Source organism: Sinohyriopsis cumingii, chromosome 16 (assembly GCF_028554795.1).
Source record: "Sinohyriopsis cumingii isolate HCF-2022 chromosome 16, ASM2855479v2, whole genome shotgun sequence".
NCBI lineage: Eukaryota > Metazoa > Mollusca > Bivalvia > Unionida > Unionidae > Sinohyriopsis > Sinohyriopsis cumingii.
The window spans coordinates 43,519,777-43,545,729 of NC_142976.1; the positions used below are offsets into that span (position 1 = coordinate 43,519,777).

At 35.1% G+C, this 25,953-nt stretch overlaps 1 protein-coding gene across 13 annotated transcripts in view; it reads right to left on the minus strand.

Moving 5' to 3' along the window:
• LOC149780323 (GATOR2 complex protein WDR59-like) overlaps positions 1 to 25,953 on the minus strand; it is a 180,227-nt gene that overhangs the window by 125,239 nt on the left and 29,035 nt on the right. For all 13 annotated transcript variants that reach the window (XM_089937186.1, XM_089937183.1, XM_089937181.1 and 10 more), the window contains exons 6-11: positions 23,438 to 23,475; positions 19,519 to 19,607; positions 16,241 to 16,357; positions 11,644 to 11,721; positions 8,084 to 8,243; positions 4,155 to 4,234 (exon numbers count right to left, since the gene is read on the minus strand). In XM_089937186.1, coding sequence (XP_089793312.1) covers positions 4,155 to 4,234; positions 8,084 to 8,243; positions 11,644 to 11,721; positions 16,241 to 16,357; positions 19,519 to 19,607; positions 23,438 to 23,475 — 562 coding nt within the window. The remainder of the gene's footprint in view (positions 1 to 4,154; positions 4,235 to 8,083; positions 8,244 to 11,643; positions 11,722 to 16,240; positions 16,358 to 19,518; positions 19,608 to 23,437; positions 23,476 to 25,953) is intronic.

Below are 25,953 nucleotides of genomic sequence, written 5' to 3' on the forward strand. Positions count from 1 at the left end.
GGCTGCAATCTTAGCCTGGCTTTGTGATCTTTCAGAAAGTGAAATGTACTCATCTCATTCTGTCAGTTGTCAGCTTGTCACTGCCGTTGTGGCACTGGCCAAGGTGTGCTGAGCAGCTCTGTTTAGGACAAATGCCATCTGAAAAACAGAGTTCCACATGTGTCCTGTTGGACTATTTCCTGCTGTTTGGAAAACTACCAACACAGAACCCACTGCCACAATATTCCACACCAGCAGCTGTGTCATCAAGACTTCTGGTCCATGCAGGCCGAGTAAGGTTTTGACATTCCCCAAAGACTTTAGTATCTCTGTCTACTGCTGGGATATCCATGTGAAAAACTGGAGTATGTGTCCTACTAAAATTTGATGCAAGGCATCGCTGTGAATGAAGAGGTAGTTGACACTAGTGTCTTGCAAGTGTCTGAATGAAGAGGTAGTTGACAATAGTGTCTTGCAAGTGTCTGTGTAAGCAATCCAAAAGGTCAGCAACTAGACCAGATTCTGGTAGCAGTTTGAAGACTGGTTCATCCTTTTTTGTTTCGTTAAGTCAACTGATGCCAGAATATAATTTAGACCAAGTTATTGGTGAAGGAAGAGGAGAACAAAACTCCACTGGCAATAAATGAAAGACTTCTTCAACTGACGCTCCAAAGGCAGTCTTCTCCTATCATAATGAGATCTGGCAATGACTACAGAGTTCGTGAGCATACTTTGTCATTGCTAGGTCTGATATATCCTGTGCAATTTGTAGATGCTGATGTAGAAGACTGCCTCAAAGTGCAGCCCATGATGCTAGCAAAACATCATGATTGGGATACAGTCACTAACAAACATCATGATTGGGATACAGTCACTAACAAACATCATGACTGGGATACAGTCACTAACAAACATCATGATTGGGATACAGTCACTAACAAACATCATGACTGGGATACAGTCACTAACAAACATCATGACTGGGATAGAGCCACTAACAAATGACTGCTAAGTACATGCTTCCTTAGAGTGGCAATGACATGAGAGCAAAGTGAATCCATAACCTATGCAAACTAGGGCAGTGAACTGGGCACTGGATGCCAAAACCTCACCAAACCCAAATTTCACCTCATTTAAAGTGTTGGTGGGTCCCATAGGTGTTCAGTTTTCTTTTCAGGTTTCAATGCATAATGTTGTTGTTGTTGTTGTAAGGTTTAACGCCATTTTTCAGCACACAATATGCTATACATGGCAGCCAGTATTAATGGTGGAGGAAAAACCTGGGAAATCCCCAGAAAGAACCACCAACCCTCGAGAAGCTACTGGCAAGCTTTCTCACATACCCACATTGGCTGAATCTGAGACTCGAACCCACACATACAGAGGTGAGATGGCAGTCAATGCATAATGTTAGGATGGGATTTGCAGCATTGAGTTTAAAAACCAGGTAGGTATTGTTTGTGAGTTTCTGGTGCACACTAGTAAACTCATTGCCAAGAAAAACTTAAAAGTCACTTACACTTTACAATTGTAATGCTATATTGAAATAATATTTGTTTTTGTGTTATCACATGTATATTCACTATTTTGATATTATTTCATATAATAAATGCTTTTAGTCACACATTTTTCTAGAATTATATTGCTTATTTGTGGCCAATAATCAAAATATAAACAGTGAGTTTTGGTTTTATGGGGTTTTTAAAATTTGTTTTGGTATTCATAGTTGAGAGGTTTTGGTTTGCTGGGAAAAAAATTATAGTGTCAAAGAAGGAAAAATTCAGGACCAAAAATATTTGTGGTATTGAGAAGATTCCAGTATAATGAGGTTTCTGTGCAGAGGAGTTTAACTGAATACTAAATATTAGTTGAATTAAGACTTTTCTTGTTTAATTTTATGTTGTATTTTAATATTGTTTGTTTTCTTCTTTATATCAAAGGTTATTCAATTAAATTCCAAAATGTGTATTATTTAAATAACTTGTTTTGTTAAAATTTATGTATGTATTTAAAAATTATTTAGAAAAGTTTTCCAATTTTTTCCCCAAGGGGGTGAACTCTCTTCAACAATAAAAACCTGTGATTCTCAATAGACTCAATATCAGATTATTTCCCCTGCTTCAATATGCAAACTGATATTTAGGAATCCACAGTGTAAGCAAGGTCAGCCAACCAAGTATAGGATTACTTCATCAATATACATGGATCATGTTCATTATCGAACCATCCAAGATCTTCATGATATAAGCTCATATTTCAATACTGATTAAAATCAATAAGAAATGGGGCTTCAAGAGAGCCAGCAAGCTCAGCCAAGGTTACCTAATTAGTATGCATGGATCTTGATGATTATCAAACTCATCCAGGATATCAGTGATAAAAGGAAATATTCCAAATTAGAATGGAATTGGATAAAAAAAATATGGCCTGCATAGTGTACTCAATGAATCAGATACATGAAGACCTCCTTAGTTTGTAAAGATCCCGCTTATTATTGGACTCATCCAAGATTTTGATGATAAAAACCCAAATTCCAAGTTTGATTCAAACTGAAAGAGAAATATAGAATCCAGAGTAGTAATATGTAATTGTTGATGGATGGATGCATCATGTATGATGGACGATGCACTGCAATCAACATGAAATGTATATAGTTTTGGATATGTGAGCTACAAATTGCACTACACATGCCACATAGGTTCATCTATTTTCAAATTTTTTTAAATGACCATTAACATTTAAAACTTCATTACCAAAATCCATCAATTGGATTGCAAATTTATGTTTTAAATGTTTGTGTACATACTTGTAATACAATTATTTATATGGTAAATACTATTTGCTTCACTTATTTTTTCATATTTTCACAAAACTGAGTTATGTAAGAATAATGCCCTTGATGTTAAAATGCTTATACCCCATACATTCCTGCCAAGTATTCTAAAGCGCTCACCGTTACGTATCACTGCCATCTCACCTCTGGCTGTGTGGGTTCGAGTCTCGGGTTCAGCCTATGTGGGCATGTGAGAAAGCTTGCCAGTAGCTTCTCATGGGTCGAGAATAAATTAAGGAAAATGTACAGTTTTTTAGAAAGCAAGGTCAGCATGTTATATGATTATGTTTTTAGATTAAGAATTTTTTGTCACAAATGTATGGTTGTTGTTGTTGTTGTTGTGGGGTTTAACAACATTTTTCAGCACACGATAGGCTATACATGGCGGCCAGTATTAATGGTGGAGGAATCACCCGGGAAAACCCTGGAAAGAACCACCGACCCACGAGAAGCTACTGGCAAGCTTTCTCACATACCCACATTGGCTGAATCCGAGACTCAAACCAACGGAGACAGAGGTGAGATGGCAGTGATCCGTAATGGAGAGCGCCTTAGACCACTCAGCCACTCGGGGCCCAACTTGTGGTTTCAAACTGATTTATAAAGAAAATAAATAAAAATATTCATATTGATGACATTTTTCCTCTAATTTCAATTTTTAAAATTAAAACATTTCTTGCTGAAAGAGTATTAGAGCATTTTAGTTATCTTCTATGAAAAATGTTTAAAGGTTCAAACACAAAGATGGTATCATCATGACAATACAGCAAATGGCACTGTACAGAAATTAGGCCATGACATCAAATGATGCTTGTAAAGAAAGTGTTAAAAATTTGGAGCCATACAGATTTTAAACAACACAATCTATGTAGCCAACATTTTCTAGGTGACCAACTCCACTGGACAAAATCTTGTCTCCCCAAAACAACATGTAATTAGGTAAACATCTTCACCTAGTCCGGTGATCTGACTGGAGAGCAAATGATAAAAATACACTTTTTATGTCACAGCTGACTGACATGTGCTGCGTCCAGCTGATAAATTAATTCATGGACAAAACAATGGATAAATTTCTTCATTTTTATGATTCAGTTAAATGAATAAATCATTTCAACTACAAAGAGATGAGAATTTGATTATGAAACATGCAGCCTTCAAATAGATGTTATAAAGATATTCTTAGTTGTTATAAACTTATTGTAAAGTGACATATATCATGCCAGGAAAATACATCTTTCCTGATGAACAGAGATATTGCAAAATCAAACTGGAACATTACAACCAGTAATAATAGAAAGAAAGAAATCTGAGAACATTTTCACATGAAAGAAATTTGTTTTACCCTTTGTAATTGTGGATCAATTTTCCAAATTCTTATGCTCTGATCTTTGGACCAAGTAACCAGTTGGTAATCTCGCTTTCCTGTAAGGAAAAATTTTTAATAACAATTTTACAAGCTTCTTTTTTGAATGTCTGATAATCAAGATCTATTTTGACCATGCCAAGTAAAACAAAAACTCCTTCAGTCCTTTGTGATGCATAAAAAGGACTCCACACACAAAAGACCATGCCAAGTACAACAAAACTCCTTCAGTCCCTTGTGATGCATAAAAAGGACTCCACACACAAAAGACCACACCAAGTACAACAAAACTCCTTCAGTCCCTTGTGATGCATAAAAAGGACTCCACACACAAAAGACCATGCCAAGTACAACAAAAACTCCTTCAGTCCCTTGTGATGCATAAAAAGGACTCCACACACAAAAGACCATGCCAAGTACAACAAAAACTCCTTCAGTCCCTTGTGATGCATAAAAAGGACTCCACACACAAAAGACCATGCCAAGTACAACAAAACTCCTTCAGTCCCTTATGATGCAAAAAAAGGACTCCACACATAAAATACTATTGTCTGTTTTGCATGGGATACAAAATTTAACAGATTAAGTGATTGTTATAAATCACAAATTAAAGACCCAATGAACACTGACCATTGTGTGGAAACAATAGTACTACACCTATGCTCCTAAGGGCAGAAGACAGTCTCCCCAATCTTCCAAATCTGGAAGAGACACAACATTTTAAAGGCACAAAGAAAAATAGTATATAATACTTAATGTATCAGTAGTACCAAAAACATGAGATAATCACAATTGTTTTCATAGTTTTCCTTCACTAACTTTGCTGTCTTCACTGTACTATCATCTTTCCTTCAGACTCTTATATTATTGTAATAAACATTTTATGTAATAGACATTAATTGTCATCTTAACGTTTTTATCACCTTTAGCAACTTGGGCTGTTGCTAATGCCAACAGAGATGTGGATGAACATGCACTAAACAAAAGTAGATGGTATATTTTAGATCTTTTCTTTCAGACACAAAAGTGTTCCCATGGGAGAAAGCACCAAGAATTGTGGGACATACCTTATACTCACTTATAAGTCGAGTCCAACTGCAAACTGCACAGACCCAGATCTGACATCACATAATGTGCTGGCAGATTAGGGTCTGTGCAGTTTGTTAGGAGTAATCAGTAGAACAAACAATGTAGACCCTTATCTGCAGGTGCATTATGCTAATGCAGATCAGAATCTTTGTTGTTTGCAGTTTGACTTGACTTATGAGAGAGTATATATGGTAAGTCAAAAAGTTCAGAGAGACCTGCAATCGTGTGATTAAATTGCAATGCTGAATCAATGGCACTTTTCCCCAATTCACAAATTTAAGCACTAATGAAAATTTGTTAAATGAAAGCCACAAAAGTTGATAACCACAAAAAATAAATGAATTCACAGCTGTGTAGTCTTCCAAAGAATGTGTCTATACAGAAGTTGTTTATACTTTTAGATCTTTTTCATCCTGTCCCTTCACCAAATTTATGTTTGTCATGCTCTTCTACAATTAAAACAAACATGGCTTGGGTTGATCACTCCACCAATAAAAGAACTGAGTACAAGTCTGTTTTGCTGGAATGACTATTATGTGGGTATGAGTGGGGAAATCATGGTTTGTGAACAAAAACTAAGAAAAATCAATCAACTGACCACAAGAGCAAAAACTTTTAAAATGATAAAGTTTCAGCATATTAAAATAATGTGAAGTTAAGTCATTTTGGGAGGCAGATTTTGTTTTCTCAATGGGAACTAATGTCTAAACATATGTTTGTCTAAATATGTTTTTTCAAAGCAAATTAATATCTGAAGATAAATAGGTTTGTCTAAATATGTTTTCTCAAAGCAAATTAATATCTAAACATAAATATGTTCGTTTAAATATGTTTTCACAATGCAAATTAATATCTAAACATAAATGTTTGTCTAAATAGTCTCTACCTTTTATTACTCACACACAACTTAGATCCAAATGCATCACACAATGTGCAAGCTGATCTGGGGCTTTGAAGTTTGTTAAGGAGTAATTGGTAGAACAAATTTTTTGTATGCATATTTGATTTAATTTATATTTGATTTAATTTAATTGTTTGTTTACAAGTTTTAATTTTCTGTATTCTATTACTAGCTATTGTAGCTTTATTTACCGAAATGAGGTTCAGTTCTGACTGATTTTTTATATTTTTGACATAAACAACTTTTAGAAACATTGTATCTAGTGCTGACCTAGTTCTTGACCTTGATTCAGAACTAGTGATAGTTTGTAGTAAACAACTTTTTTTTTCATTCTTTCTCAGAGTAAGATTCATAAAGTAGAATCAAGGCCATACTTGGACTAAGTGTTAAATAACATGTATCAATTAGTTTTTTTCCAGAGGATTCACCCACATCCAGGCATCTGTTTTGTGTTGTCGCTAGATTTATTGTTGATGTTTTGAGAAATAATAGTCATACATGCTTTAACACTGGAGATGGCCAGGTGTTTTATGTTGTGACCAGTTCTGGGGTTAATTATTTTATTTTAAAGAAAAGTGATTCTTTTCCCTGGAGATACTAGTACTCTAAATTAATTCTTGGACCAAAACATTTATCAAAATTTACACAGAATTCAAAAACTGGAATATTATTTTCTGTGATTCAACAAAGAACTGCTGACCCATCAGTACACCGCTGACCACAACATATGTCATCGTCTTCCATTTTGGAGTTCAGTGCCAGGTAATAAGGTGCTAACTCATTGCCAAGTCATCCCCTTGAAATAACCATCATTCAGTGCCATGTACTAAGCTGCATAACTCATTGCCAAATCATCCCCTTAAAATAATCATCACTCTGTGCCAGGTAATAAGCTGTTCACTCTCTGCCAAGTCTTCCCCCTGAAATACTCCCCAGTGCCAGGTAATAAGCTGCATAACTCATTGCCAAGTCATCCCCTTAAAATAATCATCACTCAGTGCCAGGTAATAAGCTGCACAACTAATTGCCAAATCATCTCCTTGAAATACTCCCCAGTGCCAGGTAATAAGCTGCATAACTCATTGCCAAATCATCCCCTTAAAATAATCATCACTCTGTGCCAGGTAATAAGCTGTTCACTCTCTGCCAAGTCTTCCCCCTGAAATACTCCCCAGTGCCAGGTAATAAGCTGCATAACTCGCTGCCAAGTCATCCCCTTGAAATAATCATCACTCAGTACCAAGTAATAAACTGCATAACTCATTGCTATGTCATCCCCTTGAAATAATCACATTGCCTATCTCCAAGATTTTGCAGCTCTTAAAGAATGACAAATGACACTGTACAAAATAAAACTACACAATTATTTCCATACTGCAAATCACTTTGTCTGGACTTTCATTGAAAAACTGAGAATTTATTTACTTGTATCTTAGCAAACTGATGGTTAAAATCTTGATATTTTGTTTCCATTCATTTATGGTATACATTCAAGTCATCTATGAAAGGATTAGATGCACTTACAACATAATTTAATTAGTAATCCATATTCCTTGTATCATTTAGGAAAAAAATTCTAAATTATGAGTATGTAATATCATCAATCGTAAATGACACTCTCCTGTGACCTGTGCTCTTCATGTTTTACTTTCTGAACTACAGATCATATATGATCGTTGATGCCTCTTATGAATCTAGAGTGTACAAAGTCAACTGACAATCCACTATTAATACTAATAATACTAATATTAATTAGTAATTTTAATACTTAAATTACTAATTAATATTAATACTGGCTTAAGATGACACATGTCATTATAGTTTCTGTATAATACATTTGAAAAAACTTCACCCAAAATTTGATGCATTTCAGGCGAAACAAAAAACATGTACAGGTAGTAGGTTAGGATCATCATACCTTCCCGGGATTTTCTCCACTGAAACTCCAAAACAACATCTGAATGTCCAATAAACTGGTGTACTGGCTGCTGCAGTGAGTCAGTATTCCACAAGTATAAACTGTTCTCACCTCGCCGCAGTTGTGGAACTACTACAGTAATCAGACCGTGTCCAAATGGCTGTAAAACATATTGTTAGTTTCATTACAAACAAGTTATTTGCACATATGGATTGAACAGTTCAAAAATTTCTGAAGCTGTCAATAACAGTAAATAATTTGCAGAATGAACACTATCTATCTGTATCAAGAAAACCAATGTAAAAACTTTAAAATTAATCAAAGGATTTGAACATGCAGCTAAACTGTTGCAAATTTATAAGAACCAATTTACAAAGATTCCACTTACATTTAGACTATATTGGTAGTTTTTTTTTTCTTCAAGTGGTAAATAAAATGCTATTTTAATAACAAACCAAAACCTGAACCCAAGGTGGCGGAGTGGTCTACAACACTTGCCTTTACAGATCACTGCCATCTCAACTCTGTCCATGTGTGTTTGAGTCTAGGGGATAGGCCAGTGTGGGTATGTGAGAAAGCTTGTCAGTATCTTGCATTGGGTAGGTGGTTCTTCTCGGGGTTTTCCCCGGTTCTTTCTCCACTGGTTATACTGGTCACCATGTATAGCATATCTTGCTCCGAGAAATGGCATTAATCCCAAAACAACAACTGCAACTGGTCATTAACAGTTTGGTGCAGATAACTAATTCAATTCTCATTGACCATAATGCTCATATTTTGAAAAATTACTATGCTTTTAGGGAAAGACTGGAAAATAACACACATTCCAATTATGATCCATCCAAAAGCAAGCTTTTGAAATAATGAAAATTATATGTTGCATGGCTCCTTTGAGAACAATCCCCTTGTGGGTGTCCCCTATCCAAATCCAGACCAGTGAGATCCCTCCATTTACAACTAGCAGCATTAAAATAAACTTGGTTTTAGGTCAGGGTTATTACTACATGTATGTACAATTTACCCATTCATAGCCTTCTTCTAAAAATATTATTTTTTAATTCCAGTAATTATTCTCACCCAATCAACAACCATCATCTTTCAAAATATGATATTTAATATTCAACTAAATACTGGCTGGTTCCATAGATCATAAATTAGAACCTGGCTAGTGCAACAACCTTCTTAAGCCAATAAAACAGGGTCCCTCAAGACAGGTGGCAGAAAATAATTATGTTTTTTTTCTTGGGGTAAGGGAAACAAATGTATTCAATTTCATTGAATTCTGCTACCTAAATCTCTAGTTGGATATGAAATGCAAAGTTTAGTTGGATATGAAATGCAAAGTTTAAATCCATTTTCAGCAAATGTGATATTGATGTTGGATCTACAGAGTCCAAAACTGATAGGATTCTTCCTTGGGTTAAGGGGAATGAATGTATCATGTTGTGTTGAAATCTATTCACTAGAATGTATGTTAACATCCAGACAACAATACAAGCACCTGTACCACACAAATCTGTCTGGAAAGATAACAGTACACTATAATATTGTGAACTTTTCATAAAAATGGCTCTACTCTGTAAATTAATCCCAAAAGTCACTATCACCATAACATACAGAGCTCCCATCTGGATATTTGTCCAGAAGATCAGTACAACAACCAGCATACTTGTATATTTTCCAGATGGTCAGAGAGGAAAAGAAGAGGGTCATAGAGGGACAATGGCAGGTACAATATGATGCAGTGATCCCATTTTTGACCTATGATTTAGGCCCTACTCCAATTTCATTTGCAAAATTGATGCTCAGTCCTTTTTTGGTAATGTGCTCTACTGGACTGGAAAGTTGTCTCTGTACTGTGTTGCGCATGGTGCACAGTCCAGAATCGACTTTTTGTATGTGTCAATATAGCATACAAAGTTTGTGACTTTCCAAACTTCAATGAAAAGAACCATATGCAGACAAAAATATGGATTTGTTTATCAAGGCCATAGTAAAACTAAGGTAACAAATGTTACTTGATATGCCCACATCATGACCTTGTACCTATTAATGACCTTGAGCTTTGAACTACAAAACTGACTACTGAACAAGTGCAGATCTGGGTAAAGTTTCAATAAAATATTTTTAGAAGTTAAAAAGTGACCGCCTGAAAAAGAAATCAGGCAAACTGTATTTATTCTCACCTGACCTGTGAATATGAAAGACACTGTTAAGTCGAGATATATAACAAACAAAAGTATCATTTTTGAATATCTTCTCTAGTTCCAAAGTTATAAGCATTTACATGAACTGAGGTCACAAATTTATATTTTCTAATGACATGACCTTGACCGCGAGGCAGGGGGAATGGCTGTGGTTTGTGACACACTGTCTAGTCGTGATACACTAATGGTTACACTTTCATTATAATTTCTTCAGGGGTTCAAAAGTTGCACTTCTGGCAGGAACTTGAAGCATGAGTATGATTATGTTATGTGAGACACTATGTAATAATGACATAATACTTTGAAAAGCTTTACGAAAGTTGTTCAGGGCAGGAGTATGGCTATGGTGTGTGTGTGTGTGTGTGTGTGTGATTTGGATTTTTAACATAGCTTTAAACAAAATTCAGTCATATCATTACGATGTCTGGGAATGCGGCAGTTAATAGTGATGTCTAGTAATGAGGCATTATGTTGCGGACATGTAGCATCATGTCTCAGCCAGTCACATTATCCTGACACCAGGCAGATCAGTCCTAACACTAGCCTCTTAATGCTGAGTGCCAAGCAAGGCAACTGCGAGTACCATTTTTATAAGTCTTTGGTTTGACTAGACTGGGGATTCGAACCCATAATCTCCAGCATCTAAGGCATGATGTGCTAACCACTAGGCCACCAGAACAGTGGCATAGCTATAGTACACAACATAGTCTCAAGTCATGACATTAATTTGGGCAATGTTTTATTAAAATTTCTACAGTGGTTCAAAAGTTATACTTGAACAAGAATACAAGTCGGAAGAAATTTTTTGTTTGCCATGATATGGACATTGAAGCAGGGTGTGGCTATGTAGGCAACACACCATCCAGGGTCATGCCATTTACTTGGGTTAAGTTTCCTTAAAATATCTACAGTTATTCACAAGTTATACTCCAGGTCAGGATACAGTAATCCTCAGTTGAAACCTACCCAAATACAGATTTTTAACCTCAGGATACAGTAATCCTCAGCTAGTTGAAACCTCCCCAAATACAGATTTTTAACCTTTTCCATCCACATATATTTCACTGTGAATGGGATTATTTTAAGAAATTATGAAATAAAGTAACTTCCAAATTTGGCATTAGTCTTTAAAAATAGATTAATATTTTATATTTATTATTTAATAGGCAGAAATGATGAATGTATCTATAAAATATAAAAAAAATAAAAACACCACTAGAATCCTGAATAAAAACTACTTCCCTCCCACCAAAAAGTCAGAACTTCAAAAAAATTTACAATACTCTACATTTATAGTAGTGTAAATGAACTGCACCATTCAAGATTCTATAATGAATCTGAATGCAAACTTACCGTATATCTAGCCCTCCACACTGGTGACCCTGAGTTCAGCACCCCTCTGTCATGACGAGGATTGGTGAAGTCCCAAAACTGATTGATAAAAAACATCATGATACACAAACATCTCAGTTAACAGTTTCATTTTGGATAAAATCTGCAATTACATGACTTAAGGTAGGATGGGCAAAGGTATTGTTCAACGTATTACCTGTTGTGCTGTCATTTAATTTTCAATTTCACAAAAGGTAAGAAAACTGGTGATATACTAGTCATGCAACTTTTAATATCTCTGACATTATTTCTGTTGTACCTATTAAGAAAGACCAAGAGTACCATGAAGAGTACATAATACAACCCAGCTATATCCTCTCCATCAAGACATAATCAATTATCTCTTAAATGACTGGAATATAAATCATTATGCAAATCACTCCAGTTATTTCTAATTCTAGCATGCAAAGCATATTAATTACGGCCTCTCTCATTTTTGTTGTTGACATTGTGACTATCATGTTCATTCATTTGCTTGTGTGAAAGTTTCATTTGTGACTCAGTTAACTTATCATCATCATTAACTTTATCATCTCTACTTTTAAATGGATGAAACAGCTTCATCCAGAAACAAATCTAATAAACTAAAACCTAAAGTTTCTACTACATGAGTGTACATGGTTTGTTTACAAAGAAGTTCTTAATACACTATACTATTATTAAACATACATGTTGTGCAGTACAAAGGTGTTCAGTATCATAAAATACTGCACTAGTCTGACAATGTACAGTTAACAGAGAAGAAAATTAAGCAAATAATAATTAATAGTCTTCAATGCAGGTACTATAATGTGGTCATGTATGCACATTTATTCAGCTTAAAATAAATATTAATTGTTGATCAAAAACTTAATACTAAAACAGAGTAACCAAAATCTGTTCAATCCTAACTGTTGCATGCTCCGCACATTAAATGTCATCAAAAACTTCTAGAGAAAAATTATTTATCACTATGGAGTTCGTAATAGTAGCCATAGGCTAAACTGAATCAAGAAAGGATGATGTTGGGCCTATCATAACAAAAAAGAGGGTAGTAAAATTTGCTTTCAGCGTGCAATGCTTTCATTGTGATATCATAGCGTGACCTTCAATCCAGTTTGTACTGGATCACACCTTTTGGTTGACCTCATCCAAAAATGTCCAAGTAATTTAACATTCATTTTGCCATATGTACTTCTCATGTTACATATAAATAATGACCTCCAAAAGAATATGGATGATGAGGATTCAAAGTAAATGAATAATCAACTATTTAAGGGTATGTGTAATCAAATTCTAAAACAATGACACTTGCTATTGAAACAGTCAGTTCTGAATGCCTACAAACCTATATGACTTTTACTATAATAATGACCAACAGATCCCAATGACCTCACACTTCGGTCAAAGTATGAAGTCTTGATCTTAACATACTGTAATGGGCAGAAAATCTAGCCTTGAATTTTTTTTGGTAATTTTAAGTTAAGCTCATGGTGGTAAAGCAGGGTGAATGGTAGTAATAATATTATTAGTACCCCTACTTCATGGGTATGAGTATGACATTATAGCTAGGTGAGTAAGTGATGTCAACATTTATGGTAAATACTGATTTATTCATTAATATCTATAATAAATTTCATATTTGCATATAAAATGATTATAAAACATTCTTTGAAGTCTTTGAACTGATAATGTTATGTCATGAATGGATGTAAAACTATCTTAAGTTTCATCCTCATTCCAGGTTTAGCACATGTGGAACACTCATTATCTTACTTAATGATTGGGGGCCCCGAGTGGCCGAGTGGTCTAGAGCGCTCTCCGTTACGGATCACTGCCATCTCACCTCTGTCTGCATGGGTTCGAGTCTCGGATTCGGCCAATGTGGATATGTGAGAAAGCTTGCCAGTAGCTTCTCGAGGGTCGGTGGTTCTTTCCGGGGATTTCCCGGGTTCTTCCTCCACCATTAATACTGGCCGGCATATATAGCCTATCGTGTGCTGAAAAATGGCATTAAACCCTACAACAACAACAACAACTTAATGATTGCATATGGTATCACCCTTTTTAAAGCTAAACTTTTTTTGTATTGCAATTTTTTACTATTTAGACATATATTTTTGCATGCACACTTTGCTAATATACTAAGTAATCTAGGTTTTTAATCACAAATATTAATTAAGGTATGCATTGTTATTGGTAGCAAAGTATGGTTGCTCCTGCTGCAAGTGCTTGCAAATTTTCCCTGTCTGCTACCCAGCAAACTGCAGAATTTTCCCTTCCAGGTGCAGAATTCTGCTGAATTCTATAGAAAGTATATCAGCATCTGTGTTCAGACCTGGTCAGATTTAGGAGGGTTATGTTAAGAGTCTGTGTGTTCAGACAGTGCATAAAAAAGTTGTTTTAATATTTTACTATAAAGTCCACAATAGGCAAAGTGCAAAGAAAAAGTGAACTCTTTTGTTATTATTTTCCAGCAAATCAGCAATTTAAAGTAATTTCATGATGTCTTTATAAATAATTGCCAGGAAAAATTACACATTTTCGTAGTAAATTTTGGGCAAGTCTAAAGTTTTTAAATCTGCATCAGTATAATCTAAACCTTTGATGATATTATTCATTCATTTTTATGTTTTAAATCAGAAACTTTAACTTGAATATCTGCTTAATCACTTAAATTATAATCAGACAGTATTTTTTAATGAACTAGTAAGGTCAAGTCAAGTGTATCTTGCAGACAATATTAAAATAATAATACTTATTACAGTTCTACAGTTCAGTAGACCCAGGAAGCCACAAATGTATAATAGTAATAATAATAATAATAATAATAATAATAATAATAAAAATAATAAAAATAATAATAATAATAATAATAAAAATAATAATAATAATAAAAATAATAATAATAAAAATAATAATAATAATAAAAATAATAATAACAATAACAATAATAATAATGAAAATAATAATAATAATAATAATAATAATAATAAAAATAATAACAATAACAATAATAATAATGAAAATAATAATAATAATAATAATAATAATAATAATAATAAAAATAATAATAATAATAATAATAATAAAAATAATAATAACAATAACAATAATAATAATGAAAATAATAATAATAATAATAATAATAAAAATAATAATAACAATAACAATAATAATAATGAAAATAATAATAATAATAAAAATAATAATAACAATAACAATAATAATAATGAAAATAATAATAAACTCAAGTTTGAGTATAGGGCCAATGAGTGTTTCTCAAGGCTCTGTTCATAAATTATCTGTTATATTGTTAAGCTACTGAGTGTTTCTCAAGTCTTCATACATACATTGCAAGTTATTATTGTTATAGTAACTGAGTTTCTCAAGGCTCTGTTTGTAGTTAACCTTTATGCATATAATTCAGTGTTAGTTAATGTTTCTAACAATAGTTTTACAATACATTCTTAACAATAAAACTTCGTTATTTGTAATTGTTTATATCAACTTCCATCATAATAAACTGTTATTTAAATTAGGTATTTTTGTCCAATGCACACAACCATAACCACTAAGATTTAAAATGAATGGATTACTATTTAGAAGTGATGCACCTGATATTTGAGTATTGAATTTTTTAAGTTATAAATAAAATATCCAAATAATACTTTAAAACACTCCTCAAAAATAAAAAAGAGTTAATCCATGTTTATAAGTCCATAGATTGGTGTTAACAATCACCAAATGAATAGTCCTAAGTTTACACCTCTTACACTGGTGATCAGATTAATCAAAATTACAAATCTTGTATTTTATATGTTATGAATCTGTTTTATGATGTGCTGATTTTGGTCAACAGGTTGACATACATTTGCCATATAACATATTTTCAAGCTTTCAAAATGATGTCAGTTCTGGTTCAGATTACATGCATGACCCACGTCATTTAAAGCTCAATTTCAGTCAAAGTGCATCAACTAAGATTCTCTTTTAACACTTTTCTAGCTCTAATATTCTATTAATTCATAGCATTAAAACAAATTGCCATCGCTATTGTTTGCCGAATAGAATCATCTCAGATGAACCGAGCTGGGATTCATCCCTTTTTGGACTGTCAAGGTAGCCCATATTTTAAACATGCATTTGTAAAACTTCCTTGATGCATGATTCAAACTATGATGGAATGTCTTGTGCTTGATAGAATCTGACAATTAATCTCTGTGACGTCAAAAAGTATTAATGACATCTTGTGAAAGGGGCGTTATGCATGATATTCAATTATGTTATGCAATCGTCAAACAATATAAAATAAATGACTCAAGAGTAAAATTTTCAATCACTTTTTATTTTTTAAGCAAAATCTCTAAAATTCAATGATTTCAATGACCTAGGTAAAATATCAACGACTTTCAAGACCTTGAATTGAGGTATTCATTTCTCAATGACTTTCAATGACCTTTAACAACCGTGCGAACCCTGATAACATATGCAAATACTAATGTGTTTAAATGTGTGAGGCAGATGTATTATACTGCAGCAATGTTTCTTTACAAAAGTGTGAAGACAATTTTGATACCTTTACAGTACCGTCTTGGCTGGAGGTAGCAAAGCTGTATTCATTGAATGGATTCCAGTCTAAGCCATGAATCTTGGAAAGATGGGCAGCTATGTACACCAAGGATGTGTTCCCTTTCTGAAATGCATTCAGTAAGAATCTCAAATGATTATTCATTACATATGAAATTTGGCAAGAATTTTAAATGAATATTCATAAATGTGAAACTTAAGAAACAAACTGAATAATACACAGTCAGCAGCTATCTGAGTGGCATATTGTATTATTGGTATATGTAAGTGGCCTATTAAAATATTACATGCTTTGAGTGGCATATTACAGTATTATGTGCTATGAGTGGCATATTGCAATACTGCATGCTTTTAGTGGCATATTACATGCTGTGAGTGGCATTTTACAATATTACATGCTGTGAGTGGCATATTTCAATAATACATGCTGTGAGTGGCATATTACAATAATACATGCTGTGAGTGGCATATTACAATATTACATGCTGTGAGTGGCATTTTACAATATTACATGCTGTGAGTGGCATATTTCAATAATACATGCTGTGAGTGGCATTTTACAATGTTACATGCTGTGAGTGGCATATTTCAATAATACATGCTGTGAGTGGCATATTACAATATTACATGCTGTGAGTGGCATTTTACAATATTACATGCTGTGAGTGGCATATTTCAATAATACATGCTGTGAGTGGCATATTACAATATTACATGCTGTGTGTGGCATTTTACAATATTACATGCTGTGAGTGGCATATTTCAATAATACATGCTGTGAGTGGCATATTACAATATTACATGCTGTGTGTGGCATATACAATATTACATGTGTGTGTGCTTTGAATTTTTAACATAGCATTAAAAATATTCAGTCATATCGCTACAATGTCTGTAGTGTGACAGTTTATAGTGATGTCTAGCACTGAGGCATCATGCCGCAGACATGTGGCATCATGTCCCACCCAGTCACATTATCCTGACACCAGGCTGACCAGTCCTAACACTAACCTCTTAATGCTGAGTGCCAAGCAAGGCAGCTGTTAGTACCATTTTTTAAAGTCTTTGGTATGACTCGGCCAGGAATCGAACGCACGACCTCCCACATCTGTGGTGGATGCTCTAACCACTAGGCCACCAGAGCGGTCATATTACATGATGTGAGCGGCATATTGCAATAATACATGATGTGAGTGGCACATTACAATATTACATGCTGTATATTGCAATATTGCAAGCTTTTAGTGGCATATTACAATACATGCTGTAAGTGGCATATTACAAGATTACATGCTGTGAGTGGCATATTTCAATAATACATGCTGTGAGTTGCATATTACAATAGACATGCTGTGAGTGGCATATTGCAATTTTGCTGTCTTTAAGTGGCATATTACAATAATACATAGTGTGAGTGGCATATTACAATACTATGTTCTGTAAGTGGCATATTACAATATTACATGTTTTTAGTGGCATATTACAATAATACATTCTGTGAGTGGCATATTACAATTTACATGCTGTGAGTGGCATATTGCAATATTACTTGTTGTGAGTGGCATACGGCAATATTGTTAGCTGTGAATGGTATATTAAAATATAATTTGCTGTGAGTGTCATATTGCAATACTGCTAGCTGTGAGTAGCATATTACAATATTACTTGCTGTATGATATTGCATCGTTCAACAAGTTAAAAACAATTCATATTTAATGAGCATACATATTATAGTTTTCACTGTCTCAATGACATTACTACATCAATATGTTGTAAAGTGCTTCTATATGATATTCATGACATAATGTTAAGACCATCATGAAAACCAAATGCAGAAAAATTTCTACTGCAATTAGATTTGGGTTGGTTGCTTTTTGAGTTTAATGCCATTTTTAACAAAGGATAGGCTAAGAATCCAGGAGAAACCACTGACCCATGGGAAGGTACTGGCTAGCATTCTCACATATCCACATTACTGGAGCCAAAACTCAAACCCAAGCAAAAGGAGGTGAATGCTGTGAAAAATCAAGTGCCACAGACCACTTGGCCACCTGGGACTTCTCTGCTGAAATCAACATTCTCTGACAACCTAATGGATAATACTTTCTTTTCAACACTGACCACTAATAAATAAAGGTGTTAATGGGTATATGGGCACTTGGGTGCATACCCATTCATAAAAACCTGGGTAAGAAAATTAGCTATTGAGTACCCATTTACTTCATGTTAAAAAAAATATTTATTAAAAAAAATTTTGAAGTTCAAATAAAAGATTATATCTAGTGATGTCAGGAGCAAGACACAAAATAACGAGTACTGATATTCATATTGTCAATGTGTACAACCATATGGCTAAATACTCGAACAGTTTCCTTATTTACTATTTATAGTAATTGTACATGACATGTTTCCAAGAAAACAGACAGGTTTCTTGAATTTTGAAACCGCATTTCACAGATTAATTATAGTTTTATACACACTTATGCAGCAGACCAGTCTATATTGAAAAAACATGGTCCAAAACATCATCAAGTGAAATGGGATTTATCGATGAAACTCGTGGATGTTATATTACTGAAAAATGTTAGAGGAGAGAGAACCTGTTAAACGGAAGAAAAAGTTGCCATCACGTAAAGGACAATCAATAACGCTTTACACCTTTTGAAAGAGGAATTTCAGTGATAAAATTACTACAGCATTTAGAATTTGTGGACTTGACTTTACGACCTTTGAGCAAAAGCCAAACATGTGATTTAAGACTAATTAAAGTGAATGTTCTGTATAAATAATTTATCATTTTGCTTTGTGTCTGCATTCTTGTACTAATTCACAATGATTTTGACTTTAGATGGTGAAGAACTTGAACTATTGTCTAGAAACCATTTCCCTTCTTTCAGTTAGCAACCGTGAAATTTGAGCATTTGATTCCAAATGGATAGGGTTCTTCCTTAGCCCAACTGTAAGTCAGCCAGAAAATTTGATAACTGCAGATGGTGGACAACTCATGTTATTGATCAGAAGAAAAAAAACAGACTGACAGAAGGACAACATCATAATACAATACTCAGCCTTGTGACATGTATAAAAACTGAAAAATCACAAACTATTAAGTATGTCTAGATCTAATCAGATCAATGTCTGATAGCAAAGAACCGTATAAACCTATTTTGACCTGCCCATCAGACAGTCTGAACAAACAATTTTAATGACTTCAGACAGATTAATGTAAAAATTGGCCTATGAAAGGATGAGACAATTGTAACTTACTCTGGGATCCCAGATTCTGACATCTCCATCATGAGCTGTTGCAAAACAATTATTTGTGACTTTGTTCCATTTGACCTGAGATGCTCCAGCTGAAAAATAGATGCAAATTATTATAATAAACAAATTAAAATTTCTTGCAAATAAGACCAAAACTTTCTTTTATCATGATAAATTTCTAAAGAGCATGTTGAGAGTAGGGCAGGAAAGAGACTGCACTAATTTACTAACAAGGGTTTCACAGATGGAGTAATTTATTTATGATTAATGGCACCTTAACACTCTGAAGGATATATAGTGCCATGGATAAAGATTCTTGCCAAGACACACCATACTTGGCTTTTTCTGGGCAGGAATTGAAGATGCACACTTATGAATGTTAACCTTTGAGCCAGCACAGTTCCAGTGCTGCACAAAATTATACACTGCTTACAGTGTTAGGATGTAAGTAGTTGCAAAAGACCAATTTGAGACCACCATACATCACATTTTGCTAAGTCATTGAGCAGCAACATTTATTTTAGAACAGAACAGCAGCAGGCAGATGACTATCACAACATATCAATTAGAAACACAAGGGTATCTATGGGATAACATCATTAACCATGGGCTGCAAAGGAACTCAGTTATGCACTTTGATGCCAAACAATCCCCATGCACCATTCATTCTCCGAGAAAGAGATGGGATCTGACCCCTGACCTGTTGGAAGTGCTAATCAGGCTCTCCCACTGTACATCGCCCATGCAGCAAATGTGGAGATGGCCACAAGGCCAACAAATTGAGACAAATAGAATTAAAGGTCTGCTGACAGTATAGGAAGGTCCCTAATGAGCTTAAGCCCTTGGCATATCTCACATGCAAATCAACCTACTGCAGCTGTAGAATCATGAGCAAGAGCATATCTCCATCTGACTTCATTAGTCACCCATTTAGAGAAGGCCAGGAACAGTAGAATATATAATCTCACATGTAAGTCTGACCTCAGTGGCAGCCAAAAGTCACCAGCAGTTATTTTTCTGTAAAGATTGGTAGCACACTATAGGATACCATCATGCACTATAACCATGCCTAGCACAGAGCAAATGAATGTCCTACTCAGTGAGGGGCAGCTCACCGAGAGTGAATACAATGATATTTTGGAGGCAATATTGACAGTCTGCACACAGCAGCCAGCCCTGGCCAGAGGGTATCCCAGGTCAACCCCTAGATGGCAAAAGCTTACACTGGCTTCAAGGTCTACCCCTAGGCAAAGAGTATATGCCACCTTCACAGCAGTCACCCACAACAGCACTAAGGCTATACAAATCAGCCAAACAACAGGCTTGGCAGAAGGCATCCAAGTAAGCAAAGGCTGCACCCATTCTCACAAGGCAATATTCTCTTCCAACTCTTCTGAGAAACAGAGGGTCATACTAAAAAGAATAAAATCAACGTTGAGTATCAAACCATGACACCAAGAGGTCACTCTCTAGATGTGGACTACTCAAAGCTGTGACCCCAGGCTTGATCACCATCCAAACATGAGATAGGAAAGAAGGTTGTTAAGTTTAAGCTCAGTGTCACAGCTCTGTCACACACAAAATCAATGAGGAAAAAGTTATCTCTATGCCGGTCTACTTATTAGCCAGCAAAGCAGAAGTGGCACTGTTGGTCGATAATCTAGAGGAACTGGCAAGTGGAAAAATTTACAAAGGCTCGGACTGTGGTTACTGAGATATGAGGATGTGATGTTCACATTTCACAGTACTGCCCATTTCAAGAATAGGGGTATATACACAAGCCCAACTGTATACCTGGCATCCATAACAAAGAAAACCATGATGCTCAATGTTTTGAAAGGAACATTCTTTCCACCCTTTCAGCCTTCTATTGACCACACTAATTGTACAAGTATCTAGGAATGCTATAATTTGGCACACTTAAGTTTACGATGAAGGTCACTGACATTGCCAAGTTTGAAACCTCAATCTCACATACACTGTCAATGTCTTTGGATGAAGTCATGCCCTTTACCCCATAAGTATTTCTGATAAAGCTCTGGATAAAACCATCAGCCTGCTGCTGTTGTCAGACAAAAATTAAATATGGATCAAAGACATTTCAGAGATGGTGTACAGCAGTGACATAAATGAACACTGAAAGCACATCTGCTGCTGGTGATTCCTGCCTTCTTCAGCCCTGACCTTCTTGACAGCCACATTAAGGACTGCCACAGTATAGGCTCAAAGCATCAGAGGACCTTCCTCCATCAGCCAGGAAAAACAAGCTTTACCTAAAGTACCCCTATCATCAGCTGGCTGTACCTTACATTATCTATGCAAAATCCAAGGCCATTAATATTCATGTGAAAAAGAAGACGTTGACCAAACCTAGATGATACCCATAAGACCTCAGCCAACCTCCATGCAGCTTCTGCTGCATCATCAAGTGATGTGATGGTAAAACTCAAACTCTGAAAATGACCTCAATGGCAGACATAAATGCCAATCCCAACAACATAGAAAAAGTATATGACCTTATCCCTGGGCCAGCGCAAATGTATAGACAGCTATCAGATCTTACCCCAAAGCCTATCCAAACTGGCTGATGACCTCCCCTATAATGGCTTCTAGATCAACCATTGATATACAGAACACAATGTTCCCCTACTAATTGTCAAATGGCCTTCATTGCTAGGGGACTCCTTCCCTATGCTGACTTCCAGCTTATCCATGATTGTATCTCATCAACACTCACATCATGTCTCTTAATGGTGTCTTGATAATAGTTCCCCCACGTACTACAATGCTACCATAACCAATAGAGACCCACCTAGTCCCACCATCCAATGATGCCAGGATCTAACAAAAATACTGCTGTTCGGTGAATTAGCCAGATGTGATGTATAGTGTCCTTTAACCACTCCTAATGCAAAATATATGACTAACAGGAAGTCATAACACAGTGCTGACAAATACACACACTGATACCCATGTGAAATCATGATCTGTGAACAAATATGAAACAAAATAGTATAATTTCAGTGATATCTTCCATGCCTTCTATGTACATTTTAGACATCAAAGCAAAATCTACGTCATAATGAAATCTTTCCTGTACTATAAATTACAGATGGATTCTACAAATAGCCAGACAAAACTCTAAGAAATGACCTCTAGCTTTGTATCTCAAAACAGAGCACTAAACTATTACTTGATTACTGGTATTAAAGGGAGTATTTACAAAAGAGAATAATGCACTTGAACTAAAGAGAATTACACTTGTACTAAAAAGAACACTACACTTTTACTTGATTACTACACTTGTACTAAAGGGAGTATTAAACTTGTACTAAAGAGAGTACTAAAGAGAGAATTACACTTGTACTAAAAAGAGCACGTTTACTTGATTACTACACTTGTACTAAGGGAATATTAAACTTGTACTAAAGAGAGTACTACACCTGAACTAAAGAGAGAATTATACTTGTACTAAACAGAGCAATGCATATTTACATCAGTACTACACTTATACAGAAAGGGAGTATTAAACTTGTACTAAAGAGAGTACTACACCTGAACTAAAGAGAGAATTACACTTGTACTAAAAAGAGCAACGCACATTTACTTCAGTACTACACTTGTACAAAAAGGGAGTATTAAACTTTAACTAAAGAGCATAGTGAACAACACAGAGTATTACCCTAGTGTTCCTTTCATACACAATATCAAACATTGAAAATTTTAATGTTCTGCATTTAAGTCTTGCAGAACATCTTCAACTTATTTTGTAAATTTCACACATATTCTTCTTTCTTAATGTCTGGATGGTTTATATAAATGGCTACAGCCCATCTACTTGAAACAAAAAAGAAAGTAATATTGTAAGTGTTATATCACAACTTCTTTCATCAGCTACTGTTATGGCTTTGAATAAACTCACCAACAGTCTGGAAAGACGATACTGGTCTCCTTGGATCCCTGGAGAAAAAGAAAGGAATAAAAGATTTCATGAATGAAACTTTTATAATAAAGAAAATTTCATCCCATCAATCTTGGAGGGGCCCTGAGTGGCCAAAAGCGCTCTCCGCAATGGATCACTGCCATCTCACCTCTGTCGGCGTGGGTTTGAGTCTCGGATTCTGCCAACGTGGGTATGTGAGAAAGCTTGCCAGTAGCTTCTTGTGGGTCGATGGTTTTTCCGGGGTTTTCCTGGGTTCTTCCTCCACCAATAATACTGGCTGCCATGTATAGCCTATCATGTGCTGAAAAATGGCATTAAACCCTACAACAACAACAACCCATCAATCTTGTACAGTTCAATCATTGCAGACTTAAATTATGGTTCAAGTACTTCAATTTGACATCCCATTTTTTTTATAATGAACAGAAGCATGCATATAAGTCTCGCATGTGACTAATTGATTGGTTACTAAAAATAAGTAGCAGGGGAATTCCAAGGGTCAACAAAACATGAATCTGAGTGAATGTCAATCATATCTGCTTATTATAAAATAGATCTCAATTTTAATCACATTGCCAATAGATGAAAACATTCTGTTTGCTTCGACCATTTTTAAGGTCAGTGAAAACCTGACCCATTTTACTGACATGAATTTGAGCCATATTGATGGTCCCATTCCATTTACTTGGACCTTGTCTATGGTCTTGTCTAAAAATACCAACCCAATCCTTTGCCCTGTATAAAATTACCAAACCCACTACATTTGGTTAGACTGTACCAATGGTCTTGTGTTAAACTGCCTCAGTTTATTTTCATGTACTTGGACTATATCTATAGTCTTTTATAAAACTGCCCCATTCCAGTTATATGCACTTGAACCATATCTATGGTCTTGTGTGAAATTCACCCATTCCATTTACTTGGACCTTATCCATGGTCTTGTGTAAAATTGCCAACCCCATTCTATTTGCCTAGAATTTCCATGGACTTGTGTAAAATTGCCAAAACCATTACATTTGGTTAGAAAATGTGTGTGTGTGTGTGTGTGTGATTTAGATTTTTAATCCAGCTTTTAAAAAATTTCAGTCATATCGCTACAATGTCTTCAGTGTGACAGTTTATAGTGATGTCTAGCAATGTGGCATCATGCCGCAGACATGTAGCATGATGTCCCACCCAGTCACATTATATTGACACCAGGCCGACTAGTCCTAACACTAACCACTTAATGCTGAGGGCCAAGCGAGGCAGCTCTTAGTACCATTTTGTAAGTCTTTGGTATGACACGGCCGTGGTTCAAACCCGCGACATCCTGCATCCGAGGTGGACGCTCTAACCACTAGGACACCGGAGTGGTCCCCAGAATGTATCCATGGTCTTGTGTAAAACAGTACACCCTATTTATGTCCTTAGGGCCATATCTATGGTCTCATGTACAATTGCAAATTCCATTTGCCTAGACTGCATCCATGGTTTTGTATGAACCTGCCAACCACAATCAATCTACTTGGGCAAATTCCATTTGCCTAGACTGCATCTATGGTCTTGTGTAAATTGGCAACCCCATTCCATTACTTGGGCATTATCTATGGTCTTGTGTAAATTGCCAACCAACTTCCATTTACTTGGGCATTATCCATGGTCTTGTGTAAATTGCCAACCAACTTCCATTTACTTGGGCATTATCCATGGTCTTGTGTAAATTGCCAACCAACTTCCATTTACTTGGGCATTATCCATGGTATAGTATAAATTGCAAACCTATCTATAGTCTTGTGTAAATCTGCTAACCCCATTTCATTTACTTGGACATTATCAATGGTCAAGTGTAAGATTACTGATCAACACACTGTACCATACAGCTCATTCAACTGGAGAAACAAATGCTATAATGCTTTCACAATATGTATATATTTCACCAAAAACAAAAAGCAGGGTTGTTTAAACATCATACTGTTCACTGATGTTAAAGGAGTTGAGGGAATAAATATCCTGAAAATCATCTCTTCAAATATTTGTAAGCCAGTCTAATCAGTACTACTACTTTAATACTAATAAGGGCAGATAACTCAGTCAAAGCTGCCTTACAACTATGTAAGATTAGCAGTGGGTGGGTTTTGAAAGGCACTTTTTAATGACTTCACCACATCAAATTTTAATTAAACTAGTCAACATAAAACACTAAGAACAATTTCCATTAACTTTAAATTATAACACCACACATATTTAATTAAGATCTTTGCCTTCTGCCCCACCCCTTTATACCTTAACTCTGGAACAGCCCATGTTATTTACTGAGAAGAGTTTATGAGGTTGCCTAGTAAAAAAAATAGTAGGAAATTTCTTTTTATAATTTTCTTTTCATGAGAAATGTTTTTGTTTGAAGTAAATAAGTATATATATGAATGTATACCACAACCTGCATTGTCTATTAAAGCAAAATTAAATGATTCCTTGATAATTTGTTGTATTTTCATCAACTAGTATATGATTTA